A 23,192-nucleotide genomic window follows, 5' to 3' on the forward strand; every position below is an offset into this window, starting at 1 on the left:
CCCCTAACGTCATGTGATCAAGGCCTCTGAGAAGGCCGAAACGTTATGCTGGTGGCGATTCTGAAAATATAATAAAAATATCTTTTTACCCTAGCCTGGGTCAACTTTCGTTTTTCAGCCGACGACGCCAGAGGATTGCGGGTACGCTGGCTATTTGGAGACGAGTGTGTTTCATATATATATATATATATAATATTATTCACAAAAGATGCGGCACTCTTGGATGGTATTTCGCTTATTTTATTGATAAGCCTTCACCCCACCAAAGCGTTTCAGCCACTCTAGGCTTTTTTCACGTTAAAAAAAGCCTAAGCTGAAACGCGTTGGTGGGGTAAAGGCTTATCAATAAAATAAGCGAAATACCATCCAAGAGTGCCGCATCTTTTGTGAATAATTAATGTTTGGACCTGGATCCGGTCCCTGTGCAGAGCGCTCCCGGAGCAGAGGATCACTTTGAAGGTATCTATCTATATCTATATCTATATATCTATATCTCTATCTATATATACATACACACACAGACTATATTTTGAAGTAATAAGCCTCCATTTTTCTACAACACTGAGGAGCCCACTTGAAAAGGAGTAGATCATATGCACACAAAATGCTTCATCTCATCATCACTAAGCGCAACTGGTGTTATACTTTGACTTCCATATAAGCTGCAATTAAACTCCACAATAAGTGGCAACACTTGAGTACCTGGGTCAGTTGTGAATTAATCCTTCATTTTCATAAATACTCAAAATGGTACTTTCATTGTTACGTTGCTACACTGGCTATCTAGCTTAAGTGTGGATTCTTAAATCTTAATCACTTTTTTTGGTTGGACATGCACAAGGACACTTTGTATTAATGAGATATGTTACAGTCTGTAGTTCAAGAGATAGCGACAAAGAACCCCACCAACTCCACAAGACTTTGATTAGTTACTATGCACCACAGTAACTAATCTTACTGAGGATTCCTGTTTTTCTTCACACAGGAAGCTATTTCATGCAGTCTATTGTACTAAAATTGTATGTTCACATTAGCAGAGGATCTAAATGAGCATACAATCTAAAAGGAAATCACAATTCAATTAAGAGACAATGTTATAAATGTTTTATTTGCTTTTCTTTAAAAATATCAGGTTTCTCAAAAACAGATGGGGCAAAATCTAGGATTTAGTCATAATTTGGCTGTTTTAATAAAAACCTTTTTACATAATCTTCATGCATATGCTCCCTTAATGAATCAATACCAGCAACTTGGTCAAGGTGCATCATACACAGATTAGCAGTGATTGTTTCTGGACGTAGGCAGACACTGCCCAGACACTAGGAATAGATCAACAGGGTTAAAGATAGTCTCTTCAAGACAAAAATATAGCAATTCCAACAACAATGTACACATCAGTTTCTAACATTAACAAGAAAGTTCACACAAACAAGACAAATTTAACATTTTGCTTGTGTACAAACAATATTTCCATACCATAAAAATACAACAAGAGCATTATATTGTATACCTAAAAAAATATACACATTTTTCAACAAATGGATTTAGACTGAACGGTTAGGGTGTGGTCAACTGAACACCAGACAGGAGAGTGCAGAGATTCTTGTTCACTAAAATAAACTCAAAGGTGAGGGTTTAAATGGCCTTTCAGATCAAAAATTGTCTAAGACTGGCTGAAAAGCCCTGCTCTCTTATGAAGTAGCATTGACTATTATTCAGATATTTCATTAACCAGCAATGACCTACTGGGTCAACTCGTGCAGTCAAGCCAGTGACATCCCCCATGCATATCCCCCTCTCCTCTATTGGAACAGATGCACTGATCCCTAAACTTAGTGACAGGGCATGCACAATCATGTATGCCTCCATGCAAGTGTAGACAACAGCAATGATGGAGGTTGTATAGAAGGAGCGAAGGGAAAGGGGTCAGGTCTCCAACAGCCCCTGGCAATAAGACTCATTTACTGAAAATGCAAGGCTGGAAGGTGATCAGAAAAATTCAGGCCATATTAACAGTCAGGATCTAAAAGTTAACAGACCAGATTGTTAGTTTGAAGAGGTGAGGCTGGGGAAGGTGAGCCTACAGTCTGGTGATGAAATTAATTTACTTCTACTGCTTATATTATGGTGCTTTGACAACATTTCTTAACAATGAATGCGGAGCAAGCCAAGTCAGAGGACGCATGGTCTCCCTACACTAGAGCACCAGAAGCAGCAACTTCACAAACAGAGAATCAGTGTTTTAATTACCTTGTAATTACACGGGCCCCCAAGAACAAAAAGGTAAAATACCCTTGCACATCCTTTTTGTGAAGTTTGGAACATTTTATTAGCGGCTTGTCTTGCTTCCAAAATTTGGCTTGGACAAACGTAAATACATTGGATTCTATGACTCTTGTGAAACACTCTTCCTTAATACCCGGCTGTGAAATCCTGTTTTCTTTCACAAAATTCCATCTTAAAAAAAAAAACTTCAAAGCACTGCACACCCTCTTCATGCAAGGATTTGTAAAAACAGTTTAAAGCTGGTTCTCCCATCTCTCCGGTGAGAAATTCCCAATCACATCTCCTGCCGCTGTGTGTTCTTCTCGTCATGTGGCCTTTGTGCTGTAGAAGAGGAGTTATAAATATGCAAGAGCAGTCAATAAAATGCTTAGAAAAAAGTTGAGCACTGTATACAATCATTGTCTCTGATGTCACGCAGACTTCAAGAACTTTGATGAAAAAAGTTGCTTTATTGACTGTGCCAAAGTGTGTTGGCTGTGTGTGAATAATGGAGCCATCTCCACTTTCATAACCAAGTCTGTTAGGTCAGGAGCCCAGCACACAATACGAACACATCCTAATGGCAGACGTCTTTGCCCAGGAGAGGATGATATACCTCTTAATCAAGGGCAACACAAAATGAAAGACTAAGAAATGGTAAAAAGCAGAGTACTTCAAAGCAAGCTGATCTTTTGTCACTGACTGCCAACCGTCAGTTCTCGTAAATAAGACTGCGTGAGACTGCGCAATTCCTCCAAGGCATAGTCCTCTGGCATAGGAAGCCGACCAATGTGGGGGCCAAGCAGGCGTAGTGGAACTCTCTGGAGATCTGGGGTAGGGTCAGATGTAGATTCAGGAGAGTGCTGTAGGCTCAAGACCACCCGGAGAATGTTGGCGATACGCTTGGCCATTTCTAGAAAAGAAAGAAGATTGAGCACTTGTCTTTTGCAGCACACAAAGCTAATTATTTCTGAAACTCACTTACTGAAACAAAGTCAGTATGAATGAACAGAAACTAGTCAACATTTCAGAATACCATTTTTAAACAGCCCGAAAACAACTCTCAGAAATCAGGCATTCCGTTTAACTAAAGTCCAATAATACTGAAACATTAGAGTAATACCTCAAATATTTGCATAACAGGTCTGAAAGGAAGAAAAAGTTACTTATCAAAAACAGTGACTAAACACTTTAAGAATATGCTGTGTAAGTGTTCACTGACCAACTTATATCAGTACAACAGTCTCTGATCTTGTTGAATAAATAGTTTGCCTTTCCTGGCATGTGTTTTGTGGAGATTGAAACTTTGTCTACAGCCCACTTGCAGAGGTGCCGAGCCTCCATTCATAGCATATGGGACTTGGTTTCTTGTTTGCTTTTTGAAATTATACATCAACAAGCTGTCCTTGCCTTCGGGGCGATGGGGGTTTTTGTGGATTCAAGGTTGAACTGTTTACAGGTAGTTTTAAGTTGCTCGGAATTTAAAAAATCGGATGCAGAATTGCCTTTAATTGATGGCAAAGTAGTCCTACAGTGAGCTTCCAAAGAAGCCTGGCCTTAGCCATTCATCGAGGCATCTGTGATAAAAAAAAAGCAACTGCTATCACAGTTCTATGATCCAGAGACCTACAGTGACATCACAGGTGTCACCCAGCCCCAACAGATCGTGTCTGAGAGCAGAGGTCAGTTTGACCTAGTCATTCTAGTCACCCCTTCGTACATCCATTTCCAGTCTGTTTGTTCTTCCGATACCTCCCTCATATGCGGAACAATGAAGAACGACGTAACGAAGGGAACGACACCACTAGGAGGGACGTGTAAGATGTCACAATGCACATATCCTACTTTATGAATCTTCGAAATAGGAGTTTCTATTTTTGTTTTCATTCTTCTAAGGACAGATCTTATTGTGTGCTCACTAGACCTGCACAAACAGGCCCAGGTTAAGTGGTGGTGTTTACTTTCTTGATGGATTTTGCCTTTAAGATATGGAAATACCTGATGTTCTTAAGTCACCACTGGAGGCTTGCATTTTGGAGAAGTCCTTGAGCACAAACTGAAGAACTGATGTGATAATCTTTCCTATCAAGACATATCGCAGTCACTTGCAGTGCTGTTTGTGGCCAGGAACATAGAAACAGGAATCCTGCAGGGTGCTGGAAACTAGGTATTCTCCACTCTCAAAGTGGGAGATAACATCCTGAAGGTCTGTTTTGTGAGAAACATAAGCTGCTGTAGATCCAGAATGGCCAGCCATATCTGGCATTCTCATTCACTCAAATGCCTGGAGCAGAACTGTGTATTTCTCTCTGGCTCATGGGCACATTGTATTCATACCCTACACCAACCTGGGCAGAAGAATCTCACATACCAGCCGAATGATACTTCTCAGGATTCCCCACTATGGATGATTTAGTCTCAAATGGCTTGCAGTCCAGCCCCCACTTTCAACCTATATCCGGACAGAATGTTTAGGCGAGGCGAATAATAGGTTCGGGGGTTTTAAGTAGGCGGGTCCAGTTACCCAAATAGGATTGTTACACTTATTTTTCCCATGTAAAAGTTCTTAACATTTTTTTTTCAAAGCCGAAAAATCGATGCATCTGGAAAGTTAACAGTTTGAAACTTGAATTATTAATTGGGGTTGCCGGTTGTCCACCACAAGTAATAAAGTCACTAACCTATTAGGTCCAGGCAAAGTTTTAATAATTAAAATTTAGCTCAACCCCTGTAGCTATGGCATACAGCAGACAGGTTCAACTTTGCAAAAATGTGTTCAGAACCAAAACAGTTATAAAGTAAAAAAAAAAAAATAAAAAAAAAAATTATATATATATATATATATATATATATATATATATATATATATATATATATATATATATATATATATATATATATATATATATATATATATATAAAAGCTTAAACAAAATGACAACAAAACGACAAATCATATAAGGATATATGAATTTGTAAAGATTTAAGAGAAAAGGCATTAAGATAAAGTAAAGCGCCAATCAATAATCACTGTTCACAGTTGACCGGAACGTAGGTGCAATTTCAGGCAGACCGCAATGGAGTGTGAGTTGGATACACTAAGCTGGTTCTACCCGGTCAAAGATTTTACCTTCTGACTTAGGCCCTGAAATAGAATTCAAAATCCTTCAGAGTGGGGCGTGGCAGCAGTCTGTATCTTGCAAAGTACCTTCGAAGTCAGATTGGGAAATTGAGTGAGGTCTTTATTTTTGTAGAGTAAGCTCAGAGCTGGAAAAGAAAAGTTTGCGCACAGGGAGGTCATCTCATTTGCTGGATACTTTTGGAGCTTACACCCAGTCAAAGATTCTACCTTCGGACTTAGTCTATGTGAGAAAATGAGGGTCTGTAGCAAAATCCCCCCCCCCCACTTTTTTTGCCTGGCTTTTGATGCAACTTTGACTATAGAGTACGGGGTCCCTGCTGTCCAGGTTCCCAGTACCAGTGTTTTTTCCCTAAAACATGTCCCCAGTTGGTACTTCTGCCCCCCAGCAAGTCCCTAGTAAGTTGTTCTCTGGGTACCTATGGCCAGGATGCTGAAGAGGCCCCCCTGGGACACCCTCACTAGGGCTATTCCACTGCCCCTGCAACTGGCATTCCCCTGTGAGGTGAAAAAATGACCAAGTCGACATGGCACACTGACTGTGAGCCATGTCAGCTAGCACTGCCTAAGATATAGGCAAGTCACCTCTGTAGCAGGCCATACCAGCCTTAAGGCAGGGTGCACTATATCCTAGGTGTGGGCATATCTGCATGAACAGATATGCCCCTACAATATTGGGGTCTATGCCTTAATATTTTAAGTGCCAGGGAAGTCAGAGCGTATATGGGCTGGGAACTGACAACTCTAGTTCCACAGCACCATGATGGCTTCACTGAACCCAGGAGTGCTTGGTACTCAACAGCTCCTTGTAATAAATCCACACTGATCCCAGTGTGGGATTTATTACACCATGTACTCAGAGGGCTTTACAGACCCTGGTGTGAAACTGACTGACTCAAGGCAGTCTGCCATGCACAGACATCTTTCAAGACCCCTGGGTGGAGAGCCTCTGCTCTCTGGGAACAGAAACAATGCACATCCCAGGAAGAGGTGTCATACCTTCTCCCCTAGGATGGGCTCAGTTCTCGAAGGGGAAGCTTAAAAGGCCTGTCGCCTTTGTAATGTGATGCTCAGCCTCTGCTGCTAGCAGCAGATGGCAGCCTCCGGTTTACACCTCTAACCTTTGGGTGGGAAAACCAGCTGGAAAACTCAGACTACATCTGCCAACTCCACCCCTCAGGTGGAGGAGGCGAAGTTAAGCACGCTTTTCAGTCCCCTCCATCTTGAAGATGAGGGGATTCCTCCAATCAGTGCTAGGTCAGCGTCCCCTCCCACAGGAGGGTGGCATAATAGTGGGTGTAGTCACCCCAGGTAAGATGCTCATTGGCCCTACCTGCTACTCCTCTAAAACATCCCCTAAATGTAGTATTTAGAGGGGCCCCCAGACCTGGAAACTATATCTGCGATGATTTAAGAAGAAAGAAGACATCCCTGCAGAGAAGACTGAAGATGACTGCCTTGGCCCAGCCCTACCAACCTGTTTCCAGCGTCTGCAAACCTATGATCCTGTTTTGCAGCCAGTGACCTCTGAAAACCCTGGAAGGACTGGTACCTTTGAAAAATAATCTAATCTCCCGTGGACCTATCCAGAAGAAATCTCCAAGGACTCTGCGCCCAACATCCACGTCCGAGTCTGAGTAGCCCACCAACTCAGTGAAGTCTACTAAGCGATCTTGCTTGACCTCGCGCCCAGCATTGGCTGGCCGCCCCTGACCTCCACGATAACACCTGCAGCCTGAATTCAGAGGGTCCCCCCCAACCGTGACTCGCTCCAGGAAGGAGACTCAGACGTCAAAAGGCATCGCTGCACCTGAAGTACCTGGGCCTTGGTGAGATGAACCAACAGTGTCCCTGCGACTCGCTACATCTCTACTTAGCTCTGCTGTCGTTTGTCTCCCTCGAGCAACCTCCGATGCGGTGGATGCAGCCTGTTTGTCGAAAGAAGAAACTCCATTAAAAAGGATTGGGAGCACGACGCTGATTTTGCACCCTGCTCCCAGCCACCCCTGTGCCGCTGGTGGTGTATGTTTGGTGCTGCTTTGTGGCTACCACTGTGTTTGTGCTAACCACCAAAGCTTGGCCCGTGTAACTGATCCACTTACATGCAAGCAGTGTGGCTCCAGGCACCCTCAGTCTCCCATGGAAAGCATTGGATCTAACTCCGAATTTGACCTCTGCACCCAGCTGATGGTGCAGTATTGGTACTCACCGGACCATTGCTGCTTGCTGACTTTTGAGCCCGAAGACTGGATTTGTAAGTGTGGTACTTACCTGTTAAACCGCATTAATGTTTTCCCCATAGGATAACATTGAACTGATCTGAAAACACTGTCGATTTTTGAAAGTGAAAAGTATTATTTAACAACTTACTAACCTTAATGCGAAGATCTTAGCCTTAAAATAAAGCACAAACAAAGATCATTTTTCTAAAATGAGTGTGGATCTCCTTTTTTCGTCATGTGTTAATTACTGCTCAATGTTGTGCAATAAATGTCTTACACTCCTCTGTGCTAGGCCTCAGGCTGCTCGCCCACACTACCACTAATAGAGCAATTTGGGTTTTACATTGAGCCCTGTACACTTTTGGAGAACCCCTGGACTCGGTGCAAGGTATAACCCATTAGTGGGCATACCATATACAGAGCCAGCTTCGTACAGTATATTTTTAGGAGCTTGGATTGTTCCAGCAGGGCAACATAGCAGGTTGTATCTAGCAGCAAAAAAAGTGTGTCTGAGTGGTTTACTTGCCCAGCAAGGGTGAGCCTTTGGCAGACTGATGTGGGTGATTGGGTCGGGCCAACCGGAGATTTGGAAGTCCAACGTCATTCAGAGATTTCTGAATGTGTCTGGCCACAACTTAGGGTCCTCAGACCACTGAGGCAGCACCTAGGGATCGGAACAGACAGGGGGGGTAGCTTAGTCATTTACGTTCGGGGTTGTGAATCTCAAATTTTCCAACTAAAAAGCAGTGGGCCGCAGGTTAGGGATACTGTTTCCATGAAGTACAGGGTCAGTACAAATGTGTATTAGGTGGGTCTCTGTCTAGAGTGACAGTGAGGGAAAAATGAGTGTCTGGATTGCTATCCAGAGCAATTGACAGTGGTTAGGCTATTGACAAGCATTCATTCCATCAACATTTTGGTGTTTGATTGCTAGTAATAAACCTGGAAACCTGACTACCTGACTGTGGCACAGCTTTCCAAGTGTACTACAACCAGTGTATGTGAATTTCAAAAAGTAGTATATTTGCACCCATTCAAGTAGTACTTCCATGAGTGCAGTTTTACAATTTTTTGGTAAACAGTCACAATAAGGGCCTGCTTTACAAAGGTACCTTACATGTTTGAGTAAGTTTAGTACTTTTTGGCTAGTCACAAAATCCAAGTGTAAATTTACTCAAAGTGTAACTTACATGCCTCTACCAAATTGAAGGGCCTGGGGCTATTTACAAACAGCATTTTACAGTGCGTTTTGTAGTACTACAATAGTACCACAAAATGCTATTCACAAATTGCACTTCTAAAGTACGACTGCAAAGAAGTGCATTTTGTAAATGGCATTTTGTATTATGCTTGTACTGCTCTTGTAGTACTTCAAAATTTTGTCAGTGAATAGCCCCCAGGCTCTTCATGTAAACCCTAAACATGGCCTATTTTATTGTAGATGGAGCAACATTATAGTCTATTAGATCAAACATAAGTGGTGCTTGTAAAGCGCCTGTAGGAGAGTAGGGTCTGCAATCCTATGATCACCCAGATTTTTGCTTCACTGGTTTACGACTTCCCCTGGCTGTGGGCCTGCTAATCAGACCCACAGCCTAGCTGTTCTCTCTATCCAAATTGTACCCAGGTACTGAATTGGCACTGGGCGCTCTCTAACTCCCTGTACCCAGGGCTGAGGTGCACCCAGAAGTCTCCCAGGGGCTGCAGCATGTATTATGCCACCCCTGGACTGACTAACCAAACAGACACAACTGGCTGCTTGACAGCTGGGGGCAAGGTGGTGTACTCACCCTTTGCTTTAGATATAGTATTCCTATATCTAAACCTAAATGGACACACAGATCTCCTATCAGTCACTCCTATGGCAGGCCTTAACAATCCTGAAGGCAGAGTGCTTGGAATCGTGTGAGATAGTGCTCTGGCACGAGCTGAGCCTATCTGCGGCTTTCGGGATCCATCCCTTAGCCGTTTCCATGATATCGCATACCATATACTCTTAAGTGCATTATAATCCTCGCGGTTATATGCCAACTCTGGTATCGCTTACGAATTGGAATACTAACCCCTCGCCAATTCTGGCGACGGGGTTAGCATTCCACCCTTCTAGAGGGACACGACATGTATGTAACCTGTAACCCCGGTTAAAGTCAGACATAGCCTTAGCTCCACAAAATGGATGCTGCCACCGAGACACAAGTCTGCCCTCCTGCTGCTGGGAGTCCTCCCAGAGCAGGAGGCAAGGACAAAGGATTTCCTGTCAGGGGCGGTGCCAGCACCGTCCCAGACAGGATTTTGTGTATCCTAGGTAGGCAGGGCTTTAGAGGAAAGTGACTGCAAGTGGCACCCCGGTGCTCACTGTGCATAGGCCGGCTGGAACCAGTTCCAGGGGCACTCCAGCCTCTGATCTGGGGAAAGCCCGCCAAAGGAGAGGGGTGTAACCACCCCCCTCCTGGTCCCACCCATAGGGCAGGACCTAGTCGCGTGCCAGCTCCCTTTTTCAGGATAAAGGTAGGAACTGGCCCCCTTCCAAATCAGATCATCTTTGAATCCTGAAACTACTTTCCACGAAAGGAACTCAAGACTTCTTCCCAAGATTCTCCCTTGTGACTAAGGAGTAGTCACCCTGCAGCAGCAGGCACCAACCAAGCATCGCGGTTTGTTGCCAGTCTCTCCTTCGGATCAAGACTGCTCCAGCACGACGAGAACCGGCTTCCCTGGCACCTCTGACCTCAACCTACATCACCAGCCCAGCTGTGATCCGTGGGTGTGACGAGACCTCGAGGGACCGGCCATTTTCAGAACTGCACGACGCTTGTCCAGCACGACTCCCGGGTGACCCTCGACTGAGTGCTTTGGGGTAAGAGAAGCCCCGACCCTGAGTAGCTCCAGCACCGAAGTTCAGCCCCCCTGCATCCACGAGATCTGCGTGGGGCCCTTCTGCTCTTTGCTGCTCACCGCGTTGTCCAGGTCGCTTGCCGGTTGGCTAGTGGCCCCTTCACGACGCTCCACGACGACAACTACTGCTGGTCTGGTTGCTCCCCTCCAACAGAGGAGCACCCTGGACCCTCCTGGTCCACTCAAGACACCATTTTAGGTCCACCGCGTGGGCCTTGCATTTGCCAAGACTTGTTGCCCCAATCCTGGGTCCAGCGACGTCGACAGCAGAAACCTTCGTGGGACAGCTCACACCTCCATCCTGGTCGCCGACAACGCCTCCTGGTCCGAGAGACTGCAGAGCCCAGCAGCGCCCACTCACCTGGTCGAGGTGACTTCGCCCGGTGCCATCCTGGTGCCCACTTAATCACTGGCTAGTGATTCAGAACTTGGTCCCCTCTGCTTTCAGGTCTTCTTCTTCCCTGATCCAGGCTTGGATCACCACAAACTTTTCTTCACTGGCCGCCTGCCAGCAACTTTCTCTTCAGGCTCCTGGTTCGTCAACGTGGGTTTCCGACGCAACTTCAACCCTATGCAGCCGCAGCCCCTGGGCTAGGTAAACCAAGTACTCCGGTGCTTCAGCATAGTCCAACACTCCTAGTGTTCGGATCCACTCTCGTTTTCGACCCACCTAGTCGGGTTCGCCCGAGAACAGTAACTTTGCAACTGCTAGCCTCCATAGACTTTTTCCCGCCTTACGCGTGAGAGTTCCCACTCTGCACACGACATCCACAGGCCTCCTGCATCTAATCCCAGTGTTTAGAATTGTAGGCCTAGCGATTCCTGAGTCTATGAGAATAGTTACTTACCTGCTAGTAATTCGCATTCCACTTTTGTAATATATGGTTTTTCGTGCCCCTCGGGCATTTGTGTAAATTGTGCGACTTAAAGTATTTTTGTAAGAGTTTTGTTGTGTGCTTAGCTCCCTGTCTCATAAAGAGCCAGGGTAGTCTTGTTAGAAATAAATATACGTTTATTTTCATAACAACTTGTGTGGTGTCCTTTCACTTGGTGTTCAAGGGGTAATGTGATGGTAAAACAGCTGGCTTAACACGCCCTCTAGAGTCTTAGCCTTAGACTGCTCGTTTGCATGCTACTAGGATAGCTGGTCTATAAGGTTGACTTACAACCAATCATCAATAAGGGTTGTTTGGACTGATACAAAGTGCTCACTAGAATAGTGAACATTATATATCAGGCCAACTTCTCACAGCGCCTGTCCTGAATTCAAGCATTTAAAAATGCGCTGATATGTGATAATAAAGTCAATGGAGGCTCTTAAATAAATTTTTGCCGAGGATCACACAATTTGGACAAGCACGGAAGCCAGTATTTAGCGATCCGGGGGAGGGGGGTCACTCGAGGAAATTGTCCTCTTGAAGCTTTTGATGACCTTGTAGTCACACAGGTTATCCACCGACTGGCCTTTGGAGTCCCTTCTTTGCCCTGGGTACAAGTGGGAGCAGGCCCAGCCCTTGCGGTTTCAGAGTGCAGGATCAATCTTTTTTCCTTCCACAGGTCCAGAATACGTTCTGGGGAGCTGGTGACAAAGTCCATTTGTGTATAGCACAGTACTCAGTAATTTTTCCCCACTCTTATCAGTCGGGAAAAAGTTCCTGGGGTTAATTCTACTTACTTTACAACCCAACCTATTTGACTTACTGCAAACAGTCTCAGAGTGGTGTATTCTAAGGGAACTCCCAAAATAATACAGACCTTCTACTCTTGAAGGAAACTTGTGTGCCAGGCAGGGGTATGTTTAGGGAAAAAACAGTGGTCTTCTCCTATGGTTCTCATTCTGCCCGCCCACTCGAACGGAGCCAAGTAGGCAACCATGTGGGCTGGGATCCAAGAGTCTTCCAGGTCTCTCCTTAGCTCTAAAATATGAATGGGCAGCCCTTACATCTGCCCCTTTAGAGTTAGTGAAGTTTCTGGAACCTCTCTAGCTGCACTTCCTGGGATGATAGGGGGCACCTGCCCCATGAGGAGCTTTGTACTGGGAACCAGTCAGCAAATATGAATAATACAAAGGTTTATACTGAAACAATCAAATGAAACGGTCAGCAAGTTAAAATAGATCTTTGGTAACAACCTTTTATGAAAATAATGTCAACTATATGCAACATTAACTTCAAATTAAGGGTGGAGAAATGAGATCCCCCATTTTTGCAGAAAATCTTCTATTTTCTCTATACAGTTCCCTCGGAACGAATTAAGAGCGAAACCCAAACCTGTGGAATCGGGCAATTTAGAACCAAAAGCCTTAAAACCTGCAAACAGTAAGCCACGAGATCAAGAATTAGGACTAATCAAAAAGAATTAAAGGGATCAATACCCCTGTTAAAGCTACAACAGCATCAATTATGTACTAAACTAGGAATCCAATTACAGCAAAAATAAGCACAAGTTTTTGTCACTAGTAGGATTTGGCTCTCATAAGTACAACACAACAGGAGAATGTCACAAATTATAATAAATGGGAACCATCTTAAGCAATTATATGGCTCTAATAATTAAATACATGTCAAGTGCACAAAAACACTTGCGCCACCAAATTGGAAGTCACTACAGGAAATAAGTGGCGAACTGCAGCAACACAGTATCACATGCCCCAAGACGGATCTAGATCACAAATTCCATTATAAAAAACAGAGAAGCTAACTAGTCTGTCTACCTAACTGCCGTGGTTAACCCCATTCTACTCTCAGGCAAAATTTAAACTTCTTGGAAAGATTCCAACATACCATTTGTTTATGAACAAGGGCTAAAACAGAACCCAAAAGTTATCGTATGATATCATTATTGCAGAAAATGGGATTTTTGTTCGCAAAACTGTTACACAAAGAAACAGCAGCGTGGGCAACAGGAAATAAGTATGTTTCATCAAACAGGGTTAAATCCGGTTGTTACACTCTAGATAACATGGTTGCCTTACCGGTCTTGTCAATGTAGTGTATGTGAAAGATAAGAAGTTACACACATGCTTTATTGACTACTCTAATGCTTTTGAAAAGGGAGACCAGTGTATACTATGATCACAATTTGCAACCTGGGAACCCCACTAGACCAGATTATCGTTCTTCCTTCAGAAACCTGGGTCCAGGCAAATGAAAGTGATGGAAGAGGCTGATGCCTAGAATTCAAACATCCAAAGGGCCAAAACAAGGTTATTTGTCCCGCTCCTTAGATCTCGTAGATCTTTACGAAACACGGAAGGACAGCAATATTCCGAACCTTGGCCACAAACATACCGTGTTTGGCTCATGCAGATGATTTGGAGGCATTCTTAAAAGCTCCAATAGGATTACAACCTCAGTTGCCACATCTACATTATAACCATAATAAAAATGTGACATTAAATGACGACAAAACGATGTACAGTTCCTGTATAAGTGGATGATTGAGCAATGTGAAATAGATCCTGTGAATAATTATGTGCATCTTGGCAAACAAATGAACAAACACATCAGGCGCTATTAAACATTTCACAATAAATAGAGTCACCATCGTAGGTCTATGATCAAAGCGATTAGTTCCAAACCAATTCCCTTCCTAACATGGCACTCTAAGTATATATATACTGAGGCACTATTAAAACTAGACAAAATATTGATGAACTGTGTAAGGATATTGCACCATAGACTGTCAACTCATCATCCTAGAATGAGATTGGAGCTGTGAATACCCTTAATACGAACACAGAAGAATAACTTTCTGAATTACTTATGTGACTCCCTTCTCAGCACAAGACAATTCTGTTCTGAGGAGGTAATTCATTCTACTGGGAAACAGCTAATCTTTTCACACCATTACTTGTAGAGGAGGATGCAAGAAGAATCTTTTCCATTCCTAATCATCCTGGCTAACATGAACAAGATGGAATTCAAATTGTTAATCGATGGATAAACAGTTCAATTTGATTTAATATAGCTCTTCACATGCTTGACGTTAAAAGAGCTTTATTGTACTACATAGGTAGAAAAAAGGACATCCACAAAACAACTGTTTGTAGCATTTGCTCCACCTCAAAGGCAATTCTATCTCTAAATTTGAAGATGGATTGTTAAATGCATTAGAAAATGCTATGGTAAAGCCAAAAGGACTTTGAATATATATACGCTGCTTTCTTTACTCACCATGGATTTGGTAGCTCCGGCCCGCCTCGGATTACAGACGAAGGACAGGGCTTCTGCCAGGAGCAGCTCGTGATTACTTGAGGGGGCAGTGTGAGAAGTTGGCCTGATGTGCAGTGCTCACTATTCTAGTGATCACTATATATCAGTCCAAACAACCCTTATTGATGATTGGTTGTAAGTCAACCTTATAGACCAGCTATCCTAGTAGCATGGATACGAGCAGTCTAAGGCTAAGACTCTAGAGGGCGTGTTAAGCCAGCTGTTTCACCATCACATTACCCCTTGAACACCCAGCGAAAGGACACCACACAAGTTGTTATGAAAATAAACAGTGTATTTATTTATAACAAGACTACCCTGGCTCTTTATGAGACAGGGAGCTAAGCACACAACAAAACTCTTACGAAAATACTTTTAAGTTAGCACGTTACACAAATGCCCGAGGGGCACGAAAAACCATATACGCTAAAAGTGGAATGCGAATTACTAGCAGGTAAGTAACAGTTCTAATAGGCTTTGGAATCGCTAGGACTGGACTAGGGAATCGTTAGATTACTACTAGGAGGCCTAGGGGACTCGGGTGCAGAGTGTGCACTCTCACGCGGGATGCGGGACAAAGTCTATGGAAGCTAGAATTCACAAAGTTAGTGTTCACGGGCGAACCCGACCTGGTAGGGAGAAAACGACAGTGGATCCTGACCCTTGGATAGTGAGGCTATGCTGGGACACCGGAGTGCCGAAGTTACCTAGCCCAGGGGCTGCAGCTGCATAGGTCTGAAAAGACGTCGGGGATCTCGTTGCCGGACCAGGAGCCTGGAACGAAGAAGTTGCTGGCAGGCGACCAGTGAAGGAAAGTTCGATGGATCCAAGCCTGGATCAAGGAAGAAGAAAACCTGAAAGCAGAGGGGACCAAGTTCTTGAATCACTAGCCAGTGATTAAGTGGGCACCAGGATGGCACCGGGCGAAGTCACCGCAGTCAGGTGAGTGGGCACTGCTGGGCTCTGCAGTCTCTCGGACCAGGAGGCGTTGTCGGCGACCAGGATGGAGGTGCGAGCTGTCCCACGAAGGATGAAGTCGTTGGCGTCGAAGTTACCCAGGATTGGGCAACAAGCCTTGGCTAATTCAAGCCCACGCGGTGGACTCAAAATGGCGTCTTGAGTGGACCAGGAGGGTCCAGGGTGCTCCTCTTCTGGAAGGGAGCAAGGGCCAGTCTGGAGCAACCAGACCAGCAGCAGAAATGTCGTCGGGCGTCGTCAGGAAGGCCACAAGCCAACGGGCTAGTAGCCCAACAACGCGGTGAGCAGCGGAAAGCAGAAGGGCCCCACGCAGATCGTGGAGATGCTGGGGGGCTGCACTTCGGAGCTGGAGCTGCTCAGAGTCGGGGCTTCTCGGACCCCAAAGCACTCACCAGTAGATTACTCGGCGGGCTTGCTGGAAAGAAGTCGTGCAGTCTTGCAGATGGCCGGTCCCTTGAGGTCTCGTCGCACCCACGGTTCTCAGCTGGGCTGTAGAGGTGGGTAGAGGTCAGAGGTGCCAGGGAAGCCGGTTCTCGTCGAGCTGGGCAGTCGGATTCCGGAGGAAGGACTTACAGCAGACCGCAGTGTTCTTGGATGGTGCCTGCGGATGCAGGGTGACTACTCCTTAGTCACAAGGGAGAAATCTTAGGAAGAAGTCTTGAGTTCCTTTCGCAGAAAGTAGTTTCAGGATTCAAAGATGATCTGATTTGGAAGGGGGCCAGTCTCTACCTTTATCCTGTAAAAAGGGGCTGGCACGCGACTAAGTCCTGCCCTATGGGTGGGACTAGGAGGGGGGTGGTTACACCCACTTCCTTGGCGGGCTTTTCCCCAGCACAGGGTCTGGAGTGACCCTGGAACTGGTTCCAGCCAGCCTATGCACAGTGAGCACCGGGGTGCCACGTGCAGTCACCTTCCTCTAAAGCCCTGCCTACCTACAATACACAAAACCCTGTCTGGGACGGTGCTGGCACCGCCCCTGGCAGGAAACCCTTTGTCCTTATCTCCTGCTCTGGGAGGACTCCCAGCAGCAGGAGGGCAGACTTGTGTCTCGGTGGCAGCATCCATTTTGTGGATGCTAAGGCTCTGTCTGACTTTTAACCGGGTTATAGGTTACAGGCATGTCGTGTCCCTCTAGAAGGGTGGAATGCTAACCCCGTCGCCAGAATTGGCGAGGGGTTAGTATTCCAATTCGTATGACACCTTACTCGACATGTTTTGATAAAGCGATACCAGAGTTGGCACATAACCGCGAGGATTATAATGCACTTAAGAGTATATGGTATGCGATATCATGGAAACGGCTAAGGGATGGAGCCCGAAAGCCGCAGACAGGCTCAGCTCATGCTAGAGCACCATCTCACACGATTCCAAGCACTCTGCCTTCAGGATTGTTAAGGCCTGCTATAGGAGTGACTGAGAGGAGATCTGTGTGTCCATTTTTAGGGTTAGATATAGGTATACTATATCTAAAGCAAAGGGTGAGTACACCACCTTGCCCCAGCTGTCGTGCAGCCAGTTGTGTCAGTTTTAGTTAGTCAATCCAGGGGTGGCATAATACATGCTTCAGCCCCTGGGAGACTCCTGGGTGCACCTCAGCCCTGGGTACAGGGACTTGGAGAGGGCCCAGTGCCAATTCAGTACCTGAGTACAATTTGGATAGAGAGAACAGCTAGGCTGTGGGTCTGATTAGCAGGCCCACAGCCAGGGAAAGTCGTAAACCAGTGCAGCAAAAAGCAAAAATCTGGGTGATCATAGGATTGCAGACCCTACTCTCCTACAGGCAGGAATCACTGTATCCCGCCGCATGGCCCAACTGGTGTTTGTCTGAGGGGCTTGAATGTCAGTGGGGACCCGAGGAGGCCTGAGGACATGTCATCTGACACGGGGTCACCTACTGGAACTTTGCACTTTTTACCCCTGGCATCAGGACTATTTCAGTCTTTTATTATTATTATTTTTCCCCCAGCACAGCCCATCCCGGCAAAATGAACTCTGGGATCTGTAGTTGTCACACCTAAACTGCAGTGGGCGTGCCGTCAGGTGATCGTGGGGAGGAGCTCCCCGACCAATGGGAGCACAGCAGGAGGTATACACAGGTGTGGAGGTAACTGGACTGTGTTTGTATGGGCATCTGATGAAGGCACTTGGCGCCCAAATGCATAATGCCGCATTGTCCTATTAAAAGCCTCCAAACAGGATTCCCCGTGTGGCCTCATTCCTCTAGCGGACACATGTAAAGCAGCTACATGGTTCACACCACACACATTTACCAAACACTATTGTGTAGATGTGTTAGCACGACAACAAGCTAATGTAGGCCAAGCAGTACTTAAAATACTGTTCCAAATAACTGCAACATCTACAGGTGAGCCACCGCTTTGGGAGTATACTGCTTTAGTCTAGGCAAAGCATGTGTATCTACAGCACACATGCCTCGAACGGATAATGTTTCTTACCCAGTAAGCATCTGTTCTTGGCATTCGCATGTAGATTCACATGGGTCCACCTGCCTCCCCGGGTACCTGTCGCTGTTCTTCATTATCCATTTATACGCATGGACATTCTACACTACACTTATTCCTACACTACACTTATTCCATTCTCCCCCTCTTGCGGGAAAAATCTAATAATGAAGTCGATGACCAGGCGCACAATCACCGAAAGGAGGAGTCACCTTCCCTCCTGACTAGGAAAGACTTTTTAGAAGAAAAACAACTTGTAAACATCCAGACCCAACACTAGATGGCAGGAGTATGCAAAGCATGTGTACATACAGCACACACGCCTCGAACAGACACAGTTCCCTGGCTACTTTATATGCCACTTATATAATCTGGGTGGTCCTTGATTAAATTATTGAAACTTCAAGTGAATTGCCATTTATGTGCCTCTAGTAATTAAGGGCCAGGGACAAAAACAGCACAACTTCAGATAAGTTGGCTTGCAGTGAATTAATTTAGTGGGTGCTGCACTATGCTGCAAATCTGCCCCAATAATTGGCACACAGTGATTTTGTAGAGGGATGCCTTGCTTCTCCTACCTGGCGGCCAAGACATGGAACTCCCTCCCCATCCACCTTCGGCTGACCCAGGACCACCTCGCCTTCAGGAGACAACTCAAGACCTGGCTGTTCGAACAGTAGCGGACCCCTTCCCCCAAGCACCTTGAGACCCTTCCGGGTGAGTAGTGCGCTATACAAATATTATGATTGATTGAAGATTACATCAACTACCAGTGGAAGAAGGTCAAATGAAGTCAGCAGTTGCCAATCTCCAAGTCTGGAGATGCAAAGTGCGCAAGCATGGGTGAAGTACCATGCCATCGGGTGCGAGAAGACCCTCTCGATGCAGAAGGTTGATTGGAGGACAGATTCATGTCCAGGATTTCCAGGTAGCACACACTCCAGGCACAATACAGTGCCACTAAGTTGAGTTGGGTGGAGTCCTCCCTGATCTTTTTCAAAACTTGGTGCAGGAGAGGCAGTGGTGGGAAGGCATTCGGGAGTCCCAAGCGCACTCTAGCCAAATGAGTCTCAGAGAGACAGGCTTCTTGGGAACTCTACACTCAAAAGTTCGGACTTTGCGCATTCTCGCAGTGGCGATAAGATCAAACCAGACTTTTTCCCAGAGATGGAAGACACCTGGGGTCACTACAGGTCTAACTGCCATACGTTGCCCACTAAGCGTCGGTGGCTGAGTTTGTCCGTCATTAAGTTTAGAGATCCTGCTAGTTGGTTCCCATCCAGAGAAATGTTCTGGCAGTCCAGTCACTTCCAGGGGCACACAGCCTCATCACAACTGTCCAATCTGGATGGGGTAAGGAGAGGGTCTGCCACTGCCCCGATCACCATTCAACAGACATCAGTGCAGGTCATTTCAGTCTCTTTGCAAATCTGGATGCAATCCAACAGATTCTTCGGATGCTGTGCTCATTGGGACTTCAGGTCCCACTGAAGAGTCCACAGACACCATCAGGGCATGTTTCACTAGCAGACTGCAGGAACCCAACAATCCCAGCATCGTCAGAATGATCCGCACTGAGATCCAGGACAGAAGCTGAACATCAGGATTACAGCCCGAATGTCCCGAACACTGTACTTCAGAGAAATGCATGGAATCATACCATTTTTTTAAACAACGGTTTTAATTTTGAATTGAATTGATGTTTATAATGTGTCTTTTTTAATGAAAGAATTTATTGTATATGAAGGATATATTAAGGATATATTAAAAAGCTTATGTCTTTATTACCTTTTTGATTCCTGAGTGTTTTCCCTGAGTCCCTTGTTACTGTGTTCTATATTTTCGAAATGCCTAGGATGTTACGCACATAAATGGAATCATACCATATCCAGAATGCCTCTGAAGAAAGGGAGCACCTGTGAAGGAGTTCTGTGTGACTTCGGCACATTGATAGGGAACTCCAACAATATGAGGAGATTTGCCGTCTGGAGATGGTTGTTGACTACCTGTGGTGAGCCCGCCTTCAACAGTCAGTCGCCGAGGTAGGGGAAGACTAGTACACTCACCCTTTGAAGGAGTGCTATTAACACCTATCAATATTGTGAACATCTGGGGGCATCTGTAAAGCCAAAAGAGTGCGCCGGACTGAACAATCTCCTTCTCCAAAGTGAACTGCAGATAGTGCCCAAGGACCTTCTGGACTGGGCTTTGGAAATAAGGTCCAACAATTACCATCCAGTTTCCAGGATTTCAGGGGAGACAAGGCCTGGGGCATAGTGAGCATCTTGAATTTGAACAGAGGCCAGAGATCTAAAATGGAACAAAAATCTCCACCGTATCTCAGCACTCAGAAGTAGCGGAAGTAACACCCAGCTCCTAGTTCAGACTCAGAAACCCTTATTGGCCCTCTGGCCAAAAGTGCCTGTACTTCTTGCTACAAGACAGACAGATGGTTCTCCATCAGCCACCCTGATGGTGGTGGAAAGTGAAGTGACATGGAAACAAATGGGAGGGCATAGCCTCAATGTACAATTTGGAAGATCCACTTGTCTGAGGAGATTGCCTATCACCCCTGAAGAAAATATTGGATCCTGCCTCCAACAGGGTGGCTGTGTGCCAGAACGGTCACAATAAGCAGTTTTGCGGCTGCAGTTGCTAGAGGGGCAGGGAAACAGATGCATGCTGTCCCTGATGTCCATGGCATGGTCTTTGTGAGCCTACCGTGGCCAAAAATAGGCTAAAGAGCCAGCTGGGCTGGTGGATGGGACTGGTATGTTGGTGACACTGATCACCCCTACCATAGCCACGGAGGAGCCCAAAATTGCTGTTGAAATTTTCTGGTGGGGTCAAACAGACCCAAGGAATGGGCTGCGGCCCTGCCTTTCTTAAATCGTACCAGGGATGAATCTGCATTGTTGCCAAAAAGGCACTAGTCATTGAATAGCTTGTCCATTAAAGATGCCTGAACATCCCAGAAGTAGTCTGTATACCTCATTGAGGCATTGCACCAAAATGCCACACACTTACCATCACTTGACCTAAGCAATCCGTTGTATCCAAGACTGAGCTAATTACTAAATTAGCTGTGTCATGGTTAAAGTGGCTCGCTTAGGCCAAGGACGCTCACAGGCCAACCATAACTGCAGGTATAACTTGGGCCACCATATCCCATAGGGCATGGGAGTAGTGGCCTAGAAGATCCCTTTGTGACATTTGACTCTCAGGGTAGCAAAGCATGGCAGTCCAAGCCCTACCCAGGGGAGGTGGTGAGGGCTAGTAATCACCATTCGCTGGCACAAACTGCAGCCATAGGATCCACCTCTACAAGGCATTGCACTCCCAGCTATAGAGCAAAATCTCCTGGGGTGGTCATCTTTTCTTTGACCCCGTTAACTTAGGGCCACCTTTTAGCCATCCGTTAGATTTCCTTTGGGGGGGAGGTGCTGCTGCACTCTTGCTTTCTTTCTCTTAGCGGGGGTCCCACTGTTCTGTGGCTGCAACCAACAGCTGAAAATGCTTCAGCAATTTCAGCACTGCAAGACATTATGGTACTGACTCCCTACTTCAGTAGGGAGTCAGTAAAGGGGCCAGCTAGGTCCTCAGAATCAGTTACTTTTACAGGTGAGAGTCTCCAGGCAGTTACAGGCACTTTATCCCCTTTGCAATGGATTCCTTTGGACATGGTCCTGAAGGCATAAAGGATGCCAAAGATGCTCAAAGATTCTGTGGATTCTATGCGTTGTACAGGGGTCTTCCTGCGGCTACGCTTTGGTCCATGAAGGGGGTGAGGTGTTCCTGGTCACAAGGGCGACGTCCCTTGAAGTCCTCTCGGTGCAGGGGGACTGAAGGCTCGGCAGGGGGAGTCAGTGGCCCAAAGATGGCAAGCATTGCATACAAATAAATCTTAACTGATCATGTGTCGCTCTGGCTCCGGGGAATTCAGGGTACTGTGGAGAGGGCCCAGACAAGGGCATTTAGACAGGGAAGCCGAAGAACACTTTGAATTGTGCTTCTTGGACTTAACGGACTTTGAGAAAAGTCTTGGAGCTGGAAGCTGAGCGTACGTGGGAACAGCTTCGAGATTGGCCCGACAACCTTCATCAGGAACGTTCCCGTTGTGGAGTCTTCTGATGCGCCACCAGGAGCTACATCACCCACTGATGAATCGCCTTGGGGTGCAGCAAATAGCACTCTACACCGGCCTTGGGGTCGTGGCCCAAGCACCAAAGACAGGTCAAGTGGGGAACAGACAAAGATATCTGTCTGAAAATCCCCATAAGGTTTGAACCCAGTAGGTTTGGTAAGGACATGTCCCTAGCACAGCAAGAGCAAAAGCTCAGAAAAAAGATTGAGAAAAAAGATTGACAAAAAAGTTGAAAAAAGTAGACAAAAAGTGACAGAGGTAGCTCTCCACATCGCACTAACGGCATGGAAAGAAATAAACTGTCAGTGTGCCGCGCCGCTGTCTGTATAAGCATTGCGCCTGTTAATTCTGATGCAAACAAAGTCAATGCCGAACCGATCGATGGCATCTACTGATACGCTACGGTACTGCTCAATATTTTACAGATCCTGAATCTCAGCTGGGGCATATTCTTAAGTGAGGAATCTGCGGTTAGAAGTATATCAGAAGGACCGCCGAAGTGACATGGCGGACCCTGTGTGAGCTCCGCTTTGACGCGGGACTCCGTTTATCTTTTTGAACCTCTTTTGCCGGCTAATGCATTGTCCTGTAGCGGTCGCGGCTATTTAACAATGCGGTGAGTCTGCGGTGTGCAACTTCGAAGACATTTGCTGCCTTTTAAGCCGGTATTCTATGAGCGGAGATATTTCCTTACATCAAAGCGAGCAGCCGCCATTTTATATTGCGGCGCTCGTGTCTTTGTTTTTCTGCCGCTTACACTCGTTCCTGAGGTTACCAGCATGCCGGAAGAAATATTTTGCCCGATGCCGAGTTGTTCTGTTACACTTGGAGTTCCCCAAGGTTCCATCCTCTCCCCCACCCTATTCAATCTGT

The 23,192-nt window shown here is 45.9% G+C and overlaps 1 protein-coding gene across 1 annotated transcript in view; it reads right to left on the minus strand.

The window, feature by feature from the left end:
* Positions 1–1,087: 1,087 nt before the first annotated feature.
* The window catches only part of NUP98 (nucleoporin 98 and 96 precursor), an 853,605-nt gene continuing 831,500 nt past the window's right edge, over positions 1,088–23,192 (minus strand). Inside the window, 1 exon segment of the mRNA XM_078658655.1 lies at positions 1,088–3,178. Coding sequence (XP_078514781.1) covers positions 2,961–3,178 — 218 coding nt within the window. The 3' untranslated portion in view covers positions 1,088–2,960.

This window comes from Lissotriton helveticus, chromosome 8 (genome assembly GCF_964261635.1).
Source record: "Lissotriton helveticus chromosome 8, aLisHel1.1, whole genome shotgun sequence".
Lineage (NCBI taxonomy): Eukaryota > Metazoa > Chordata > Amphibia > Caudata > Salamandridae > Lissotriton > Lissotriton helveticus.